General features: G+C 41.3%; 1 protein-coding gene across 1 annotated transcript; it reads right to left on the bottom strand.

The window, feature by feature from the left end:
• Window positions 1-1,294: 1,294 nt before the first annotated feature.
• Window positions 1,295-17,499, bottom strand: znfx1 (zinc finger, NFX1-type containing 1). Its single transcript, XM_030091465.1, has 18 exons — window positions 17,348-17,499; window positions 15,150-15,970; window positions 14,821-15,046; window positions 14,396-14,736; window positions 14,066-14,245; window positions 13,660-13,766; window positions 13,052-13,290; window positions 11,807-11,938; window positions 11,553-11,701; window positions 10,950-11,093; window positions 10,603-10,789; window positions 8,672-8,907; window positions 8,072-8,211; window positions 7,523-7,655; window positions 6,688-6,855; window positions 4,995-5,105; window positions 4,507-4,602; window positions 1,295-4,301 (listed from the first exon to the last, which is right to left on the bottom strand). Exons 2-18 carry the CDS (start codon window positions 15,966-15,968, stop codon window positions 1,860-1,862), a joined length of 5,850 nt encoding a protein of 1,949 aa, XP_029947325.1. The 5' UTR covers window positions 15,969-15,970; window positions 17,348-17,499; the 3' UTR covers window positions 1,295-1,859.
• Window positions 17,500-18,885: the final 1,386 nt, after the last annotated feature.

The following is an 18,885-nucleotide window of genomic DNA, read 5'->3' as shown; positions in this document are numbered from 1 at the left end:
TAACCCTTAAGTTACCTTGATAAAAGAAAATCCCACCTCGCAGTGCAGGCCTCTGTTCAAGCCTGGAGATTATTTGCTGACAGGGTTTCAAAGAGTCTTCCCGCTGTCTGAATTGTCTGAAAGCTTTTCTGTCAGTTTACATTCCTCTCTTAGAACTCAACATAAAGATCACCCGCTGAGACACTTATGAGAGTGGTTTGAAAAAGCAGCAATCTCGAGTCTGCCGAGCCTGCAAGATCAATTAAAAAGGAGACACTTTGGAGATAGCAATCAAAGAGTCATACATTTTTCAAGGAATTGTACTTTCTTTAGTTGTGATAAATCTATACAGTGATTTGGCTGAAGGTGTTGGGAAACCCAAGCCCTAAAATGAACTGACATGTTGTAAAGGTTTCAGAAAAGACAAATTCACTTTTTCACTACAATCAAGAAAACATTTTTCATAACTGTGTTTTACTAAGACCTTGAATTTAGCTGTGTTTTTATATGTGTATACTACATATATGTACTTTTTTAATCCACACGTTCTTCAATTGTCTTGGCATCTAAGAGGTGGTCATCAAGCTTTGTGCGATGGACAGGGTGTGGGGCAACTTGGTAATCTGTATTGCAGAGGCACACAAGTTGAGACTCCGCCAATAACATATTTTAAATCTACCTGGCATGATAGATGAGACAGTCTGCCCTGTAGGATATTACCATTTTTCTCTGGTGCGTCCAGCTCGCTCGCTCTACTTGGTGATTGTATCCTATAAATACTGGCAAGGTTTTTAAAGTTTGCTCAATTTCAACACTTGTCTTGACAGCACATTCCTGTTGTTCCTTTTCTCCCCGGGCAGACAGCACCGTTTGCATTGGAGTTGGTTTTATGACAGGGACACATTCATCATGTAATAAAGTGATGCAAGCTGTTTGAAAAACGCCAAATTGAAACTCAGCGACTGTGAGTTCCTATAGCAGTGAGGAGGGATTTGAGCTATTTTGGGGATATTTGTTTTGCCTTTGGTGCCAGTGATGGCCAGTTACAGGCTGGAAACATAAAAGATAATATTTACTTGAATGGACAGGCTTGATTTTGTTCACAAATTTGATAGCACATCAGTATAAACATGGATTTTTTTTCTTAAATCAATTCATGGCTCTATTCCAAGTACATGGGTGTCAGTCTGGTTGAGCTTATTTCCTTTTTATAAACAAAAACAGCATCCTCTATTATAGTTTCTGAATCACACTCACTGCTCTCCCTAATGACATTATAAATAAAATGTGTATATATGTAAAAGAAGACAACATGTTGGTCCAGAAATGCATCTTTATTGTAAATGTGTGCAAACATAACTCAAGTAATGATGCATGTCATTTAACAGTGTTTTACTGCCACCTATTGTTAGGGCGAAGAATAACACATCCTTGAAAGAGTTCTGACCTTTGAAAGGATTACACTTGGAATATTCATTGAAAACAAGCATCTATAACTTCATAACTCCAGTGAAATCTTTTGTGCATTTTTTTTTCTTTCAAAACAAAACCATACAGTATATTGAAGTAAAAACAAACAAGCAAACAAAGAAAAAACTTCCATGCACTGAAAGCCTGCTGATTTATAAATAAAGTGACATTTTGAATGTGCAACAAACAACCACTGCTACTAACATCTACATATTATCTCCATCGCTCGAGAGATTTTAATGCTGTGAATCAAAACAAGCAGTTTCATTTCTAGTACTTAGTATACACAGTTTAGGACTTTTCCATCATGAACAATTGAACACAGGAAAACCAAAGCCATTAGTAACTCAAAACTTGGACTAAGGCTGGGGTAACAAAAAAATAAAAGAAAAACACAACTGAAATCAAATTCAGAAGCCAAACTGATCAAAGTTCTGAAGGTTGTTGACTTCAGACCAAGCACTGTGCTGTGCACCATCCATTTCTGTGGCGACTGCATTACCACTGTCAAGCCTGTGATTTTGGCCTCCGATTGTGGCGTCGCAATCGGGGCACTTTCTACTTTCCATAGCCCCGCCGCACTCTGTGATGAGATACACGTGGCCGTTGGGGCATTTGTGCCAATGTCCAGGCCGCATTTTCATGGCTGAGACGATCATCTTTTTCTCCTGCTCGCTGATCCCCAGGCCCGTCAGTGGAATCTTCTTTGCCAGCTCCTTCAGAGCTTCTTTCACTCTGTCTTCATCGCGCTCGGAAAACTGTCCAGGCATTTCCAAAGCATCTCTTATTTTTTGCACAGCACATTCAATGTCAGCTTGTTTCTTCACGAAGGGCGTCTTGCAGCATGCTTCGAGTTCAGCCAGGAGGTAGAGCCTCTGCAGCTCTCTCTGTAAATCAAAGACCTGTTGGTCTGTGAATCTCTGCTGCTGATGTTTGAGCCAGTACAGAAACTCAAACACTTTGGGTGTGAGGCCATCCATGGACCGCAAGTCGGTCCGCGCAATGTTGCAAAGCTTTCCCACCCTTAACAGAAACTCTAATTTGTTTTCCAGAAGCCATAGATCATTTCTTGTGAGGCTGCTCCTCTCCAACATTTCCTTGATGTCCATAAAATCCAGCTCCTGAAGGTCTTCAAGAATATTGCCGTTTTCCTGCCACCGATTTAGCAGGAGCATCCTGTGTTCTTCAACATCTGGTTGGTGTCCATTTATTTTTTCCTTCACCATTTCTACTTCTGCCAGACGTTTGTTGATGCTTGATCCATAACGCAAATTCTTACGAACTGGAGTTCGGCACTTGGGGCATTCTTTGAGTTTGATGGCCACTTCCTGTCCCTCTGCTGCTTCGTCATCATCCAACTTCATGTATGTATCCATGGCCGTGTATTCTATGATGTGCCCACAGTCTTCAAGCTCAATGAAGCAAGCGTCGGGTTCGTCTTCAGTCCCAAAGAAAATCTTTGTGACCTCTTTGCGGTCGCAGACACGGCATTTCTTTGGACACTTATCTCCACACAGTCCGATACACGGGTGGCCACAGTGCAGGGTCTTATCGCAGGGTTGGGTACAAGGTGGCCGATCGCATGGCTCGTGGCAAAGCTTGCTGCAGCTTTGGTGCTGGCACTGCCAGGCACAGGGCTCCACGCAGGGAGAACAGGCCTGTCCGCACTGCTTCATGCACTTACTGTGGACACAGCAGTTCTCACAAGGCAGCTGACACGGAGGGCACTCGCGTGTGCAGTTTTCCCTGCACTTGTGAGAGCAAATCAGCAGACGCTCACATGGGTGAGAACAGGGTACGTGGTAGCGTCCCTGATTACACCTCCCGCAGGTACCTGGACAGGTGTGGCCACATTTCAGCAGGTGGTTACAGGAGGTCCTGCACTCGGGCTTTGTGTCATGTGTTTTGTAGTAGCACGCATCCTCCTGGGTGTGTCCACACTTGAGTTCCAGGCTGACCTTCACTCTGCAGAACGGGTTGCACGGTTTCCCACAAGGTGAAACGCATGGATGGCCACACGGTAGGAGCTTCTCGCAGCGATCCTTACATGAAAATGTGTCAGGATCCTGAGAGCAAGGAACCATTTGTGTGTGCTGACATTGTGGTACGACCTTCTCAACCTTCACTTGACAAGTCGCTGGACATTGCTGGTAGCACAGAAGTTTGCACTGGTGCCCCTGGTCACATAACATCTTCTGGCACGGCTTCACACACTTGAAATCCTTGTGCTCTTGATCGTTTGGGTGACACACACTTGAGCAAACATGGCCGCAATCCAAACGGAACAGGCATGGCTTGGTGCAGCCGCCCTCAGGTGCTTGTTTGAAGTCCTCAGCAGTGGAAACTTTTGCCTTTTGATCTGGATGGTTCTGGCAGCACAGGGTCAGGGCCTTTCCAATCTGCTTGTGTTGACTCAAAGTGTGGAAGATGTTTCCCCACAGGTTGACTCTGCCCAGAATCTCACTGTTCCCGATACAGTAGAGACCCTTCTTTGCACGAGACAGGGCGACACAGACGCGATTGGGAATGCTCAGAAAACCGACTTTACCCTGCAAGTTGCTACGAACCAGAGACAACAAAACAATGTCATTCTCTTCTCCCTGATACTTGTCTACAACATGAACTTTTACCCCCGAAAACTCGCTGGCGGGCATAAGTTTGCGCAGACGGTGGAGCTGGCCAGTATAGGTCGTGAGGATGGTAATTTGGTCTGGCTTATAGCCCTGAAGGAGAAGGTAGCGACAAAGAGCGACAACAAATTTTGCCTCATGTTCATTCTGATGACTCTTCCCATCTTTGATCTCCTCTTCAAGGTGGTTGTGCTCCACAAAGAACAGATTGGCTTCGAGACCCTGTAATTAAATAAAACTATATCAAGGTTTGCTTTTTCCTCTATCACTTTGAAGAATTCTTTGGAAATTTTAATTCTTAATCTCTTTTTACATTCTCCAAATTGTGACTGAATTCTTCATCGTACACAAAAGTGAAGACAATACAGATATTTTGAACAACACAGACCAGAACCGAAACAATATAGGACATTTAAAATATCCATACCTTGATGTGTTCGTAATTCAACACAGAGGGATGATTTTCAAGCTCTGGGTAGATGTGTGGGGTCAGAAGACGAGCAATGTCTGCCCTCATGCGATGCTGAGGAACAAAGAAAAGAAAAAACATTGAAATCACACAAAGCTTCTGGTCTGTGATGGGCTGCATGGTGGTGTAGCAGTGAACACTCCCACTTAATAGTGACAATGACTTCCTACAGATTTTTCTCCCTTTCTGTGCATGTGTTTTCACTGGGTACCAATAACGTGCATTTCAAGTGAATTGCTGGCTGTGCATGTGACTGCCTCGCTGCGTCCGCCCTGTGACGAACTGACTACTGTCCTTGTCTTCATCAATGGATGGATGGATGAAATTACATGCAGGAATGCAAAATCAAATTCTTTCATCTTGATCTACATCATCTGTAGATGTGTAATGATTATTGATAGATTCAGTCAAAAGGTAAACAAGTTATTATAATTAGAAACACAAACCTGGTAGTCGAGTCTGACGAAGGGCAGCTCCATTTTCACCAGCCTCTCAAACATGGACATCTCCAAGTTGAAGTTCTTTGCAAGGTCGTACACTGTGGCACTGGGACGTAGCTAAAAGGGAAAAAAAACATGTATGTAGTCATCTCATATGCTACATGTCTTGTTTAAAAAGAAAGATAACAGATCGTATGCTAACAGGTTTGTAAACTATATAAGAATGAGGTTTCTCTCTTGAGGCTGCAGATCTTCTGCATGACAAAAGTTTAAACTCTTCAGGAAATAATGTAAGTGAAGATGACTTTTCTGATCGCAAAAGTAACAAGATTCATTCAGTGAAAGGAGAGGATGGGGCGGGGGGAGAAGGCGGGAGCGAAAGAATATTCTGCTGTTGTTTTGAGTTTTAGTGGTGACTGGAAAATTAATAAAAAACAAACAAAAAAACACTAACTTTCTTCTGCTGTCCTTTTAGGTTTCTGTTGTTGTGTGTGTGTGTGTGTGTGTGTGTGTGTGTGTGTGTGTGTGTGTGTGTGTGTGTGTGTGTGTGTGTGTGTGTGTGTGTAAAACTAATTTAGCGAGAGGACAGAGTGTGATTGTGCATGTATGTGGGAGGGGTGTGGAGGAGGCAAGACAAATTCTCATATAAATGTGAGGCATTGTGTTCTGCTCGATTCAGCACTGAACCTGTGATTAATGAACAGCACAACAATGCGCCAATGCTTATTTTACTTGGAAAGTGTGATCCATCCACCTCCATTACATGCATGGATTCGAGTTTGGGTTACTCAAAGAAAACAAACAAAGGAAAAAGAGGCCCTGAATACGTGCTGATGGGATCAAAATAAACATCAGCAAAAGTCCCCAGAATCCACAGAAAAACTTTTATATGTAGACACTTAAAGTACCATATCTTGTTTGCTTTTAAGAACATTCTACATTTAACCTACATCAACTTTAAATTGAGGCACCACTGATAATTTAAAATTGACTAATTTTGAATTTGGTCAAGCACACTACGCCTATTGTTTCACTTTCATGTTGGATAGTTAATTTTAATACTACAAGAGTATCAAACCACTTTTATGACTGATTTCCACTGGCGTTCCTGGCTTTGTTACAATAAAAGAAAACAATAAACTCCTTCTGAAAATTCTCTCCTCACGATTGCCAAACACTCAACACAACAGCTTCAGTTTTGTTTAAAGGGTTAAATACGAGTATAAATTCATGCAAAAACTTTGTTTAACAAGCAAATATTAGTTTGGAGAAGGCAGAAGTTTCACAGGGAAGAGACAGGGATCGAACATTGAGAAGTGTGATGGAACTGTGTGTATTTGTGATTGCATGCTGCAGATTGCTAGACAGCCTGCCTGGCCATATGTCCTTGGCAGGCCTTGAAAAGTTGTTGTATAATAGTCTACAAACGCCCAGCATTTCACTCCTCACTCTTCTCTTGTCACTTGTAATGGCTAACACGATTTTTTTTGTCCCCACTGAGGCAACAGACGACACAAATCCACAAATTCACAGTTAAGATTTTGCCTCAAATTTCTACCTGGGTGTGAAATCGGATTTATTTCAGTGCGGAGCAATTATTCATGTCAAAGATAGTTCTGAAGAGTGTTGCTGGGTGCAAGTCCACTAAAAAGAAAAGAAAAACAAAACTGCAAATGCAGCTGTTCCTAAACCCACTGACCTGCTGGTGGTCTCCAATGAGAATGAGGTGTTGGCAGTCTTTGCTGAGTGTGGTGATGATGTGTGCCTCCAGAACCTCTGCAGCCTCTTCTACAATCACCAGGCGAGGACGCACTTCCTGCAGGGCTTTGCGAAACTTGGCCGCTCCTGTTGTTGTCATGCCGATGACCTGAGGAAAAGGTAATATTGCATATTTAGGACTTCAGCACATTTGGATAAATATCTGTGTTGGTTCACCGAAGTTGTAATGTCGTATTGCCTTCCCTGTACGTTAAGATTTGGGAAATTCTACTTCAGAGTATGGAATATAAACAAACAAGATCTGGAATGATGCCCGTCCCACTTTTCGAGACATAAAAGCCTGTGTTAAACATAATTTCATGCTCCTGGATTTAGTCTGAAAGACTGCTTTCTTTCACCTGTCTATTAAATCAGAAATGTTAACTCACAGTGAGACTAATCCCTGCATTTGATATTTCCAGACTGATCACAAGCACAGCTCAATAAACCTCCATATTCAGACTCTAGTCTTTCATGAAATGCATGTTTAAGAATTTCTTTGTTTCACTTATAACCACAGGATAGCAAGATTTATCATTTTCATGTCCAAACCACAAACATATCGCAACAGCCAACTGATGGCTAAAGCACACAGCAAAATGGACAAATTCTTCAGCCATGGACATTTCTCTTTTTGATTTTCTAAAAGTACAGCAAGATTATATCACGAAAAGTTTCTTTTAATCAAACCAGGTGAATGCATGGTGGGATGAAAAAGAAAAAGATGACCCTCCCCAAACACATTCTGAGTATTTAGTAGTCTGGTTAATATGTACCGTTGCCTCCTTGAGGACACAGAGGCTCTCGCGTCGTTTTACATCTGCCAGTCTGTCCACTTCCTTCTGAAAGGCCTCTTCAGATAGTTGTGCCTTCATGCGAAGGTCCAGCCTGTAGCGTTTCACCCACAACCTGCAGACATCCACCACAGAAACGTGTAACATCTGGTGCCATGTGATACTACAGCGATCATGGCAGGAATTATTGATTTTTGTTGATAATGATAATCAAGTCTGTGTCAACAGGAGTGTTTTATAGTCTTGTTGTCACAGCAGCAGAAGTCTGGAGCCACATTTTGGCTCTGTATGGTGAGAACATCCTCTGGGACACACTTTCCTGGTGATTAGTTGACTTAATTACACACACTGGGAATAAACTTCTTCCAGAATGAGGTTGCTTGGGGAATGAGAGGAGCGAGGCAGGAGGAGGAAAATTTTAAGGAGAGAAACACAAAATTTGCTTTAAGAGGTGATAAAAGGAAGGACTTAAAAGGGAGTTGCATAATATATAAACGGGAAGATAAAAGTGAAAGATAGTTGTAGACCCACCGATAGAGCCGCCATCTGTCTTGTTGACTCAGACTCCAAACATCCAACACGTTGCGCTCTTCTTGTTCAGTCATTGCAGAGCTCTTTCCCAGCTCTTTCCGAATTACTTTTTTCATCTTTTTCTTCTGTTCCTTCTGGAACTGTAAGAAATAGAACATGAAAGGACATAAACAAGCTTAAACTTCAGACCACCAGTTTGCTTTCAATTAAATTTCAGTTCTTCTGTGTTCAAATCAAAACTGGACGATACAGTTTTGCCCCCACCCAGAGTAGAAAGACAATGTATCGGAAGGAATCTACAAAAATAAAATGCTGTTGCCAAACGATTCATATTTCAGTATTTAAACAATCAAGTGGTTAAAAAAAAAGTTTTTTTGTTGATATTTTCTTTTAAATATATCCACCAAATCCACTTATAGATAACTCAAAGTCATATTTTTTTTCTTGTTGACGCATCAATTTCATATCAATCTTGATTGCAGGTAATCGCAGACATCGCAGATCCAACCTGTAAGGCTGTGTCTCAATTGATTAGCTATAAAATCGAACTGTTCTTAACATTAAACCCTCATGTCATGATGAATATCCTCCTAATCTCACCTCAAATCCGTCCTCACTCTGCTCAGGCTGTTTGTCAGCATTATCCAGGTTCATCGCCAGCATCAGCTGTTCCACTTCTTTGACAGCCATCTTCATTCTCGTCTTTTTGTCATCTTTTTCACCTCTGGGACGAAAGTTCCAGTCTTCAATAATCCTGTCTGCCTGGATCCAATCTGCCTCCTCTTCGATTTCAATTAAATCCTCTTCCATCTCTTCATCCGACGCTACAGGCGGCACTTTACAGGGAAAAATATGGTATAAGGATCATTTTACCAGCAACATGTACATGTTTGTTCTTCTTAGAGAGAAGGCACGAGGTTTCATAAAGCAAAAAATGTCAGTAAAACAGATGTAATGTAAAGAATGTAAAAAAGCAAAGCACACAAGTGACAGTCTGGAATAAACAACCCGATGTGATTTCAACTGGGTCATCCTAGAAAAATGAGACAATCAGAATTATAAATGCCCACAACTCAAAAATGTTATGTTCAAGTATAAGGAAATACAAATACAATGTGAAAATGTTCATACTAGATAGACTTTTTCAATACCAATCATGAACATCTGCCAGAGACTGAAATTGACAAAGTCAGTCGCTTCCCTATCTCCCATGATTTCTGAAACTTTTAGTTTGCATTAGTTTTTATCAATGTAATTTTGTTAGATAGGGGTTTACTGGCAATTAGCTGAAAATGGTGTCATTGTGTCCTCTAATCCGACTGAAATTGTGCAACTGTCAAGTAAAAAAAAAAATCTGTGGGGAGGAAAAAAACAAACAAAAAAAAACTTGCTTTCATCGAAAATGTGCAGAAAATGTCTGAAACTTGCTTTGAGCTCAATTTAATCATGCTTGAGTTGAACTAGTGAAATGGAAGCATAAATATCATCGAAAAAATTCCAGCTCCAACTGTTTGTAATTTTTTTGGTGCAAAGGAGTTTAAAAAAATGTTACTTTAAATATAATAAGAAAAAAAAAACTGAACAAGTGCAATTTCGCCAATACCTCCTGGTGCCCTCCATTTGCACAATATATTGAATTTATTTGCAGGGTGTGTTTTATTTGGCATCTTGAGTAAGTCATTCTCTGCTGGAATAGCTGGAAAACACCCTATTGCTTTGCAGGGCAGTTTTTACAAATCCAATCTCACAGTACGGCTTTGATAAAGTAAGGCTACATCCATGGCAATAAGGTGGCCAGATTCACAGCTCTCATTACTGATATCTCAGTAGGGTCTCAGAACAAGCAATGAGAGAAGATATTTTAATCATTCTCTTATCTGTTTTGTTGGTCGGACCCTCGAACAGGCCAACCATGGCCAGGGGTCGGTATTTTTGACACCCTGAGTTTGTAATTTCATAATTTGAGAATCGTCCTGCAGGCCTGTTTGGACTGGTTTTTGCTTGCGGGTCATATACAGGGACTTCTTCACAGCTGATGCTTTTAAAAATTGATAACAACTAATGGCAGCCATTTCCATGTTATAGCTCACCATACAGCTATTGGTAGTTTTTCATGTTCAAGTATTTTCTACTGAATGTACCTTTGGAGATATGCAAGAGACTGTTATAGGTTTGACAAATGTCATCAAATTCTTCAATTTGATTATGAAAAATAACATTAAAAGTAAGTTTTTCCTTCCAAGGTTAACTGTGTATGTCACTGACATAATTTAAAAGGACTGCACAAATCATGCTCAAAGGGGATCATAGTTTATTTCTCCAGCTGAAGGAATCTGAAAGTGTACGGCAGCATCCAGTCACTTCAACTGAAGATTCCTCAACGATCTGAAAGCTGTGCTCGAAATATATATATGGGACTTTGCAGTAACTCTTTGTAAGAAAAAAAAATCTGTTGACTGTCGATTAATTAACTTCATTTATCCTGGGAAGGAATTGCTTTTCTGAAGAACGTCAAAAAGCAATGAGCTTACCAGGACTTGTGTTTTCATTCTGTGTCTCCCTCTGGAGGAAGACGGTGGAACTCAAGCCCAGCCACTCCATCATCACACTGGTCTTCTTCTGTGTCTCCCTCTGGTGGAAGACGGTGGAACTCAAGCCCAGCCACTCCATCATCACACTGGTCTTCTTCTCATTCGTGGCCATGAATCCATCCTGTTCCTGAACATTGTCAGAAAAAAAAAAAAAAAAACAACAACAACAAAAAAAAAGTCCTGATGAGTTCACTGTTTTGAATTCTGGTTACACTCCACTGACACACACACAAACACATACACGCACACACACATTCAAAAATGTATCGTTGTTCGATGAAACTCACAAACTGAAGGTGCAAACTGGTCCAGTGTCTCGGTGAAATGAACATCTTCAAGAAGGTCTCACGCAGGACACCTTTCAGAGAACACTCCAGCTTGATAGTGTGTTTCTGGAGCTCCCTCTCCCTTTCGCACACATCCTTGTACACCTTGTGAAAGAAAAGCACATAAGATATTATTACACAGTAAAAACTGGGTAGGAGCTGAAAGATGCGCAGCTTGAGCGTCAGGTTGAAGTTGACTGGGAAATGTATTTACATTTATTGCACATCAGTGAATTTAAAACATAAGAAATTACCTTGTAATTATTTTAAGCTGATGTGATTAAAGTAATTAAACAAAACTGGGATGCGCAGAGAAGAGGTGAATATGTGACAATGGACAAAGCAGACTGGATAAATTTGGGATTTTACGAAGAAGACTGGTTTTGGTTAGGAATAATTAAAATTTACTATGTTTACCAGACATGCGAAGATGAAAGATGGAAGTAAAATTTATTTGTATAGCGCTTTTCACAGATCAGCCGTCACAAAGTGCTTCACAGTGGCATGTGCGTGTGACAAAAAAACCTTCAACACATCAATATTGATTCTGAAATAGAACCTCACTGTGCTAAACGCATTTTGAAGGTGCGCTGGCAGAGTGCGTCTGAAGTTGGGCGAGCTCATCAGCTCTCTCAGGGTGAACCTCTGCAGTATCTCACTGTTGCTGCGACCTCCTACTCGTACGATGCCTTTTCCCAGAAACCCGTGAATACCTGAGTCACAAAGTCATACAATGCACATTACAGTTTACTGTGGTGGGAGTTCACGCTAATATCATTCCATTTTGATGCAATTATGAATTTGCCCTGAGAGCCTACCCTCCAGGAACTGATCCAGCGCATGGTTGGTATAACACACGACCAGCATCGGAGAACTGTCTCTTGGATCCCTCCAGAGCTGTCGATTGGTCAACAGAGCCTGAGCAATCTTGAGGCCAACGTAGGTTTTTCCTAACAAAAAATGAGAATGCAGAAGAAGACATTAATGTTGCTGTTAATAATAGTGGAAAAATGAACTTCTTAAAAAAAAAACTCTTCAAACGTCTTAGCATACGAGGGGGTGCCCAAAAATTCCCGGAATTTGATTGTAACTTTTTATTTATGACATTCCAAAATAAAACACCACCGTCGCCTTCAAAAATAATCTCCATCTGAATTAATGCAGCGCTCCAGCCGTGTCTCCCACTTCACGAATGCGTCGTCAGACTCGCGCGTAATTGTGCCATTTCTTGCCGTCTGCGTTTTTTCTGTCACCTCCTCCATATCTGCAAACCGCTGTCCCTTCAGCTCCTTCTTCAACCTGGGGAACAAGAAAAAGTCACTCGAGGCTACATCTGGCGAATAAGGTGGATGGGAGGGGAGATTCATCCCATTCTTCGCCAGAAACTGCGTGAGGCGCAGCGCCGTGTCCGCTGGCGCTCTGTGGTGGTGGATCAACCGGGCTCCACTCCGCCACAATGCGGGCTGCTTCCTCCTCACATCCTCACGGAGCTGTCTGAGGACTTCCATGTAGTAGTCCTGATTTACAGTCTGACCTGGAGGGACAGACTCGCTGTGGACGATACCCTGGACAGCGAAGAAGCAGCTCAGCATTGTTTTCACTGCTGAGCGGACCTGACGCGCCGACATCTGGCCCTTCTTAAACCGCCCGGACCACTCATGGACCTGATTCTTCCCCAGAGCATCATCCTTGTAGGCTTGCTGCAACAAGGTGAGTGTTTCTGCTGCTGTTTTTTCCCAGCAAAAAGCAGAATTTAATGTTTCCGCGCTGCTCTGGCTTTCCGGTTAATGTCGCCATTTTGGAAAAAGCGCAGACCGCCGCTGAACTCTGTTACTATAAATAGCGCCTGACAGGCGTCAGTGTAACTCTGGGAGCTCAGCTTTTTCACAGATATGCACGAGGCTTACCTGTCGCACATCTGACGGCCAGAAGTCGAAACTCATTATTATTAGTATTTTATGACCACATTCCGGGAATTTTTGGGTATGCTTGCATTCCACACATTTAATTTGAAAATGAAGTCATCCTCCGAACAACGGCTCCTCAGCTTCTCAGTTTCTTACCTGTGCCTGGAGGACCTTGTATTATGGCCAGCTCTTTGGTGAGGGCCAGCTGGAAGGCTTTCATCTGAGACTCATCCAGTCCCAGCTGCTTCATTTCTGGCCAAGCCGCTGGCACCAGGCTGGAAAAGGGTCGCATTTTCTTCTCGTGGTGGCGGTCAGCGACAAATGACAGATCGTAAACATCATTCCCTCTCAGATAAGCTGGGGGCGCCACTTCTTTGTTGCACTCCACAATGTACCTGTAAAGAGTTATTGACTCTCGTTAATGTGTCGCAGATAAAGGATGAGTGAGGTTTTGAGCTCTGAAAACATGACGTTTTAGTTGAAACTGTTCAGCTTTTTCATGACATTATGTTCAAAATTTTTCATTGCAAGATAACTAAGTGTGCAGAATTAATAACCAACAGCACTTTATCGCAAAATTCGTGCAATTAACAGTTGTTTTATTTCATTTTTAGGTGACTGACTTGCAAGTGGATGACTTATTCGTGCCAGTTAAGATTGTAACTGCTGAACACCTTCAACGTGAATGACTTTGTTCTAATTCAGGATTTTCAAAAAGAAAAAGAAAAAAAAAAAGACCTGGACACTGAGCTACAGAAGCTTACCTCTGGAAAGGCAGGTCCTCCTCATCCTGCTCCTTTAGGCCTTCCAGAACGTACCGATAGGCCTCAAAGTAGGCAGTGGTTTCAACCATCAGGAAAACCTCGTTTTCCTGGATAAATGCAAAAAAACAGCAGTTAATTTTACATCGTGTTAAAAACAAACAAAAAAAACAACACACTGACATTAACAGAGTGTATCGCTCACATGTTAAAACAAGTGTCCACCAATATTTGGGACTGTGATCCAAAATCATGGGATTTTAGTTTAGTAGGCCTATACATAAACTAAAAGCCCAATGCAAATTTTCAACAAAAAATCTTGTGAAATAAGTGACTTTAACATCATATTTCTTCATTAACTACATCCATCGTGAGCTTTACAACAGCTACACATAATACACCTCCATACCTCAACGTGGGCCAACCTGACTCTGCTTTCCTCTGTGAACATCATCTCAACCTGTCCTTTTTTCAGGTCCTTCGGTTCTCGATCTGACACTGTGGCGAACAAGAAGCTCTCAAAATTGTCGGAAGACAGGCACACCAGTGACCCGTAGATCAGCCTCTTGGAGTTCTCCCAGCAAACAAACTGTTGGAAAGTCACAGGAACAATCAGGATCAATACAAATTTGTATTTATTGCATTTTCCAAAGCATACATTAACACGATCACAGTTGCTGCTTCATTAAATGATGACGACAAAATGAAAAAGGTCAAATCAAACCATCTTAAGACTAACCTTCAGTGGCTCAATGTCAAATTTGACAATGTAAGCAAGGCCAGACCGGGTACATTTGGGTGCCATAATTTTTGTGTTGAAATATACTCTGATGTCGTCAAAGTGCTTCTTCAGCAGGTTGTCGTTTCTCCCGTCCATTTGGAGCAGCTGCTGGATTCCCTCACGGAGAGGTCGCACAAAGTCTTCTCTGAGCAGCCGGAAGTGTGTGTCAAGGTAGATGTAGGTGTTCGTGTAGCGCTGGCCGGTGAGGTTCCGTCGAATGAACGGCCTTTGAACCTGATGGAACTCTTCCAGCGTTGGGTAGATTGGTATGTCCTTGAAATTCTTCTCGTCTCCTTCACCTGTTTGAACAGTTCAAGTCATTCTCACATTCAGACATCTATGTTTTAGGAAGGAGTTTTAATTAACTGAGCAGGATCACTGACCTGGTTCATCGTCAACGGCAGGTAGGGGAGCCTTGTCTGACTTCAGGGTCCCCTCCCTGGATTTCTTCTGTAAGTTCTCGATCACTCCGTGAAGACTCGCTGCCTTTTCCTCCATTTCAGGCTGGATGTCCACATCTGATGCCTTCAGGCTGCTGATGGAAACTTGAAGAAGCGTAACAGCCACGCCCACTGTGTTCACCGAGCTGGCAGGAAACACGCTCAGCACCTAATGAGCAAAAATGTTACAGCTGTTACATACAGGTTAATCCCTGTGGTGTTACTATACAGCTGAATTACATATGAATGATTCTTTATTCATTTGTACGTACCTCTGAGAGAAGAGCCAGGATTCTGTCCAGATGCTGTGGGTACTGTGCTCTCAGGAAAGGGTTGGATTCTGACCCCATGCCCACTAGATAGTGGGGTAGGCTGCTCCGCAAGAATTCTGAGTCTTTAATGATGCCTGCCAGGTGCTGCAGCGTGCTTCGGTCAGTTCGAGACTGAAAAGCTTTGTTAATCACCCGGCACAGGAGTTCAATTAAATCCTGCTTCATGCTTGTTTGGTCCAGGACTTTCGGAAAATCTTTGTGTGTAGACAGGGTCATGGCCACAACAGACGGCTCCTTATCACAGAGTTCTTGTAGAGATCTGAAGCCCAGACCACTTCTTTGAGGAGCCTTCATGGGACGTGGATACTTCAAACTCTGTGCTCCTGCTCCCCCAGTTACCCCTTTCGCTGCCACCACCTTTCTAGCGTCTCCTCCGGCTCCATCATGCACTTGATTTCTTCCCATCTGAAATCTCTTTGCATCTTGCCTTCCATGACCACCTCTTCCTCCTCCGCCTGTTGCGAATTTTCCCACCGCTCCGTCTGCATTCGATCCACCTCTTCCACTGGCATTCCCCTTTACCTCCCCACCCCAACCTCGGGCGCTACCTCCCCTTGCTTTGCCTCCTCTTCCTGGCTCTGACCTTGTTCGAACTCTCCAGCTCAATGCATCACCTCCACCATTACTCCCCTGTGCGCTTTGACGGTTTCCCAAACTCTTTATTTTCTCTCTGGACTTTCTCTCTTTCTGTTTTCCATCCGCACCTCCAGGTCTTCTGCTTCCATCTTCAGGTGTGTTGCCATTTTGGCCAGTATCCATTTCTGGAGAAACATAAAATTCTTATTGAGACTAGCAAAAGAAATACTTGACACATTTAAGCTCCGTTCATTGTCTTTATTGTCTAAGTCTACATTTCTAAAGGTCTTAAAAGTAAATAAATGACATTTACAAGTGATAAATGTTTAACTAGAAGGACATGAAATGAAATTTTAATATATATATATATATATATATATATATATATATATATATATATATATATATATATATATATATATAAACAAAAGAGATTCTAGAGTGTGCTTTGTTCTTTTTCCATTTCACTAATTGTTTGCATAGTCAATGAATACAACAGTGGGATGAAAAACTATCTCACCAGTTTCAAATTCTGTGAAATGAAAGTTACTGCTGCATGAGACTGAGGAAATGTACTTCAAACCACACTGACTGAACCTACTTGCAAAGTCCGCCCCCTGCTGGTCTTACTAGTTTCTTTTCCTGAGAAATGACTCAGAACATTTGACACTCTGAATCTAGTTCAAGCCAAATCATGTGGTTTAGTGTGTATTTGTCATAGATTTTATGACTTCAATCAATTCATTTTGAAAGCTACAGTAAAAGACTTTTGTCTGAAACATTTACTTTTTTATCATATGAGAAAGGTACACACATTCTTAAGCTGAAGTACAGGTAAGAGAAGACTTCAATGCAAAGTACCAATTCAACCTCTTTACTAAAGTTAAAAATAAACCTGTTTGCCACATCCATTTATAGCAAACAAGGGTGTGACAGAATTCAGGTCAGCAAGTTGGACTCCCACTGCAAGAAATTTGATTAAGATTAGATTAAGATTTCCATATAAGTGACATTCCCTGTATTATTTCTATTATGTTTTCATTGTGACATAACTCATCCTCAACTTTGAGAAAAGAGAAATCTCTAATGCAACCTGAAAAATCACAGTTTATTACACATAGGAGTCTGAATACTAACTTAAAACAGGATGCAACTACACAATTGAAATATGAATCATCTATACAGAATTACTAGTCGAGAAATTTCTTTAGGTAATCTTAAAAACTCCCACTTTTAAGAATGTGTGTCATTTCAGGTGTATTTAATTGACCTAAATAAATAAATAAATAACATGTCTATATGCAGTGCTGTGACAGATAGCTTCCTTTTCCCCTTAAAACAATAAATAATCATCTAAAAATGTTTATATTTGTGTTTGCTGTGGATATCTTTGTCTAATATTTACAATAGTTTGATTGTCTAAGACAGTGAAGTTTTGGAAATATTCCAAAACATAACAATAACAATGACAAGAAGAATTCAAGAAAGGGGGACGGCAGTATTCACAAAATATATGAAATATTGGTCCCAACAGCTGGAAACAAAGCAAAAAAAAAACTCACCGAAACTTCACTGTGTTTATCCTGGGTGTTTTCAGCTAGCAGCCCATCGTGCTGTGTCCGGTCCGGTCGTCTCCTCCGCATCTGAGCCCTCAGAACCTGCGGCTGCTCCTTTAAAACCCTCCGTCACTCTCGGTTTCGTTTCGTGAGAAGAGCCGCCGCCGTGACTCAGAGAAGTGAAACCGCAGATCACTCGACTCACCGGCATGAAAACAACATGCCGTGCTAGTTCCGGTTCACCGGATCAATTAATTAACCGTGAAATGACTTAACGTACAAATACAGATACGGTAACAGCTGCAAAAATTGGGCAAATAAAAAAAAAAGGAGACACTTCTAAATATAAATTCTTTTACCTCGTGGCTGCAAAAGACCGCCCGTCTCTACCAAAAAAAAACAAACAAAAAATAATCAAATAATTTCATTGGTCTGTCATTTAGAGGTAGGCGGGGCTTATGCCGCATCCCCGAAGCAGCTAATCTGATTGGCTTTGAATTTTGATGGACGCAAACATAAACGAATCAGCAATAGGTTAATTAAATCACTCTCTGGGAACTGAAGGAACCAGAGTTTCCTTCTCCCTTTATTTGCTTGCTGTTTTGTAAAAAGTGTTAGTTGTCTGGAGGAGCTACGGAAGAGTTTTACAGCCACCTAAAAAATAAAAACTAAAAAAATAATAATCAAATAAAAACCTGCTGCACCTGCACAACAAGCAATAGAACATAAACAGGTTTTTATATACAACAACACAACAGATAGTGGGATTTTCATTTAAAATATATATATCAAATTACATAACATGAGTTTTAGCAGCTCTCTTTTTATTTGAATTACTAATAGTTTTTATTTATTGCTTATTTTCCTTTTCAAGTGCAATAAACTGAAAGTTTTGTGCTGCTGAATTTAGCCCTATGAATGTGGTATTTTCCTAAAATGATTAATAAGTTAATTTGATAGTATTGTGTATGTCTTTTCTTATCACTATCGATACCAAACAATACATCTCACCAGTACAGACAAAAGTCTATCTTAACAACGATAAAATGGGCTAAGTCTTTTAAATACTTATAAGAGAGGAGACATTGCCAAAAAAATACATCACTCATGTTAGTAGACGTTGATTTGCAGGACAGTGTAGCAGATTAAAGGTCACTTCTCTTCATTAGTGAGCAGATACTTTGAAGGTGGACTCCATTGCTTATAATAAAGCAGGTCAAGGACAAATCGATGTGCCGTGTGCATCATATCACAGACGCCCAGTGATGCTGCCTAATATCTCCCATCTTAGGTGGGTCTCCCAAGGCTTTACAGTGTGTTTATTGCTGCTGAGGAAGGTGTATGCTCAACTATGACGATTTTTATTGCTCACATTTGCACACATCAAAACACATGCCACGTTTCCTTATTATTATTATTATTATTATTATCATTATTTTCCCTTGTTCTGTTTGGCAGCTGGGGTGTGCAATATTGTATGATTGTAGCCTTTTACTATCCGAACAGATTTTAAGGTTACCAGCCGGACAGGACCGGGATGGAAA

The sequence above is a fragment of the Salarias fasciatus genome, chromosome 5, assembly GCF_902148845.1.
Source record: "Salarias fasciatus chromosome 5, fSalaFa1.1, whole genome shotgun sequence".
Lineage (NCBI taxonomy): Eukaryota > Metazoa > Chordata > Actinopteri > Blenniiformes > Blenniidae > Salarias > Salarias fasciatus.
The sequence above is the reverse complement of the archived record's forward strand: the minus strand, read 5'-3'. Positions and strand labels throughout refer to the sequence as shown.

Coding starts and splice junctions, on each gene's coding strand:
- znfx1 (XM_030091465.1), bottom strand. CDS start 15,968: ATGGATACTGGCCAAAATGGCAACACACCTGAAGATGGAAGCAGAAGA. Junction 8,908..10,602: donor GAATGAAAACACAAGTCCTG/GTAAGCTCATTG, acceptor TTCCCTGTAAAG/TGCCGCCTGTAGCGTCGGAT. Junction 4,302..4,506: donor TGAATTACGAACACATCAAG/GTATGGATATTT, acceptor ATTTAATTACAG/GGTCTCGAAGCCAATCTGTT.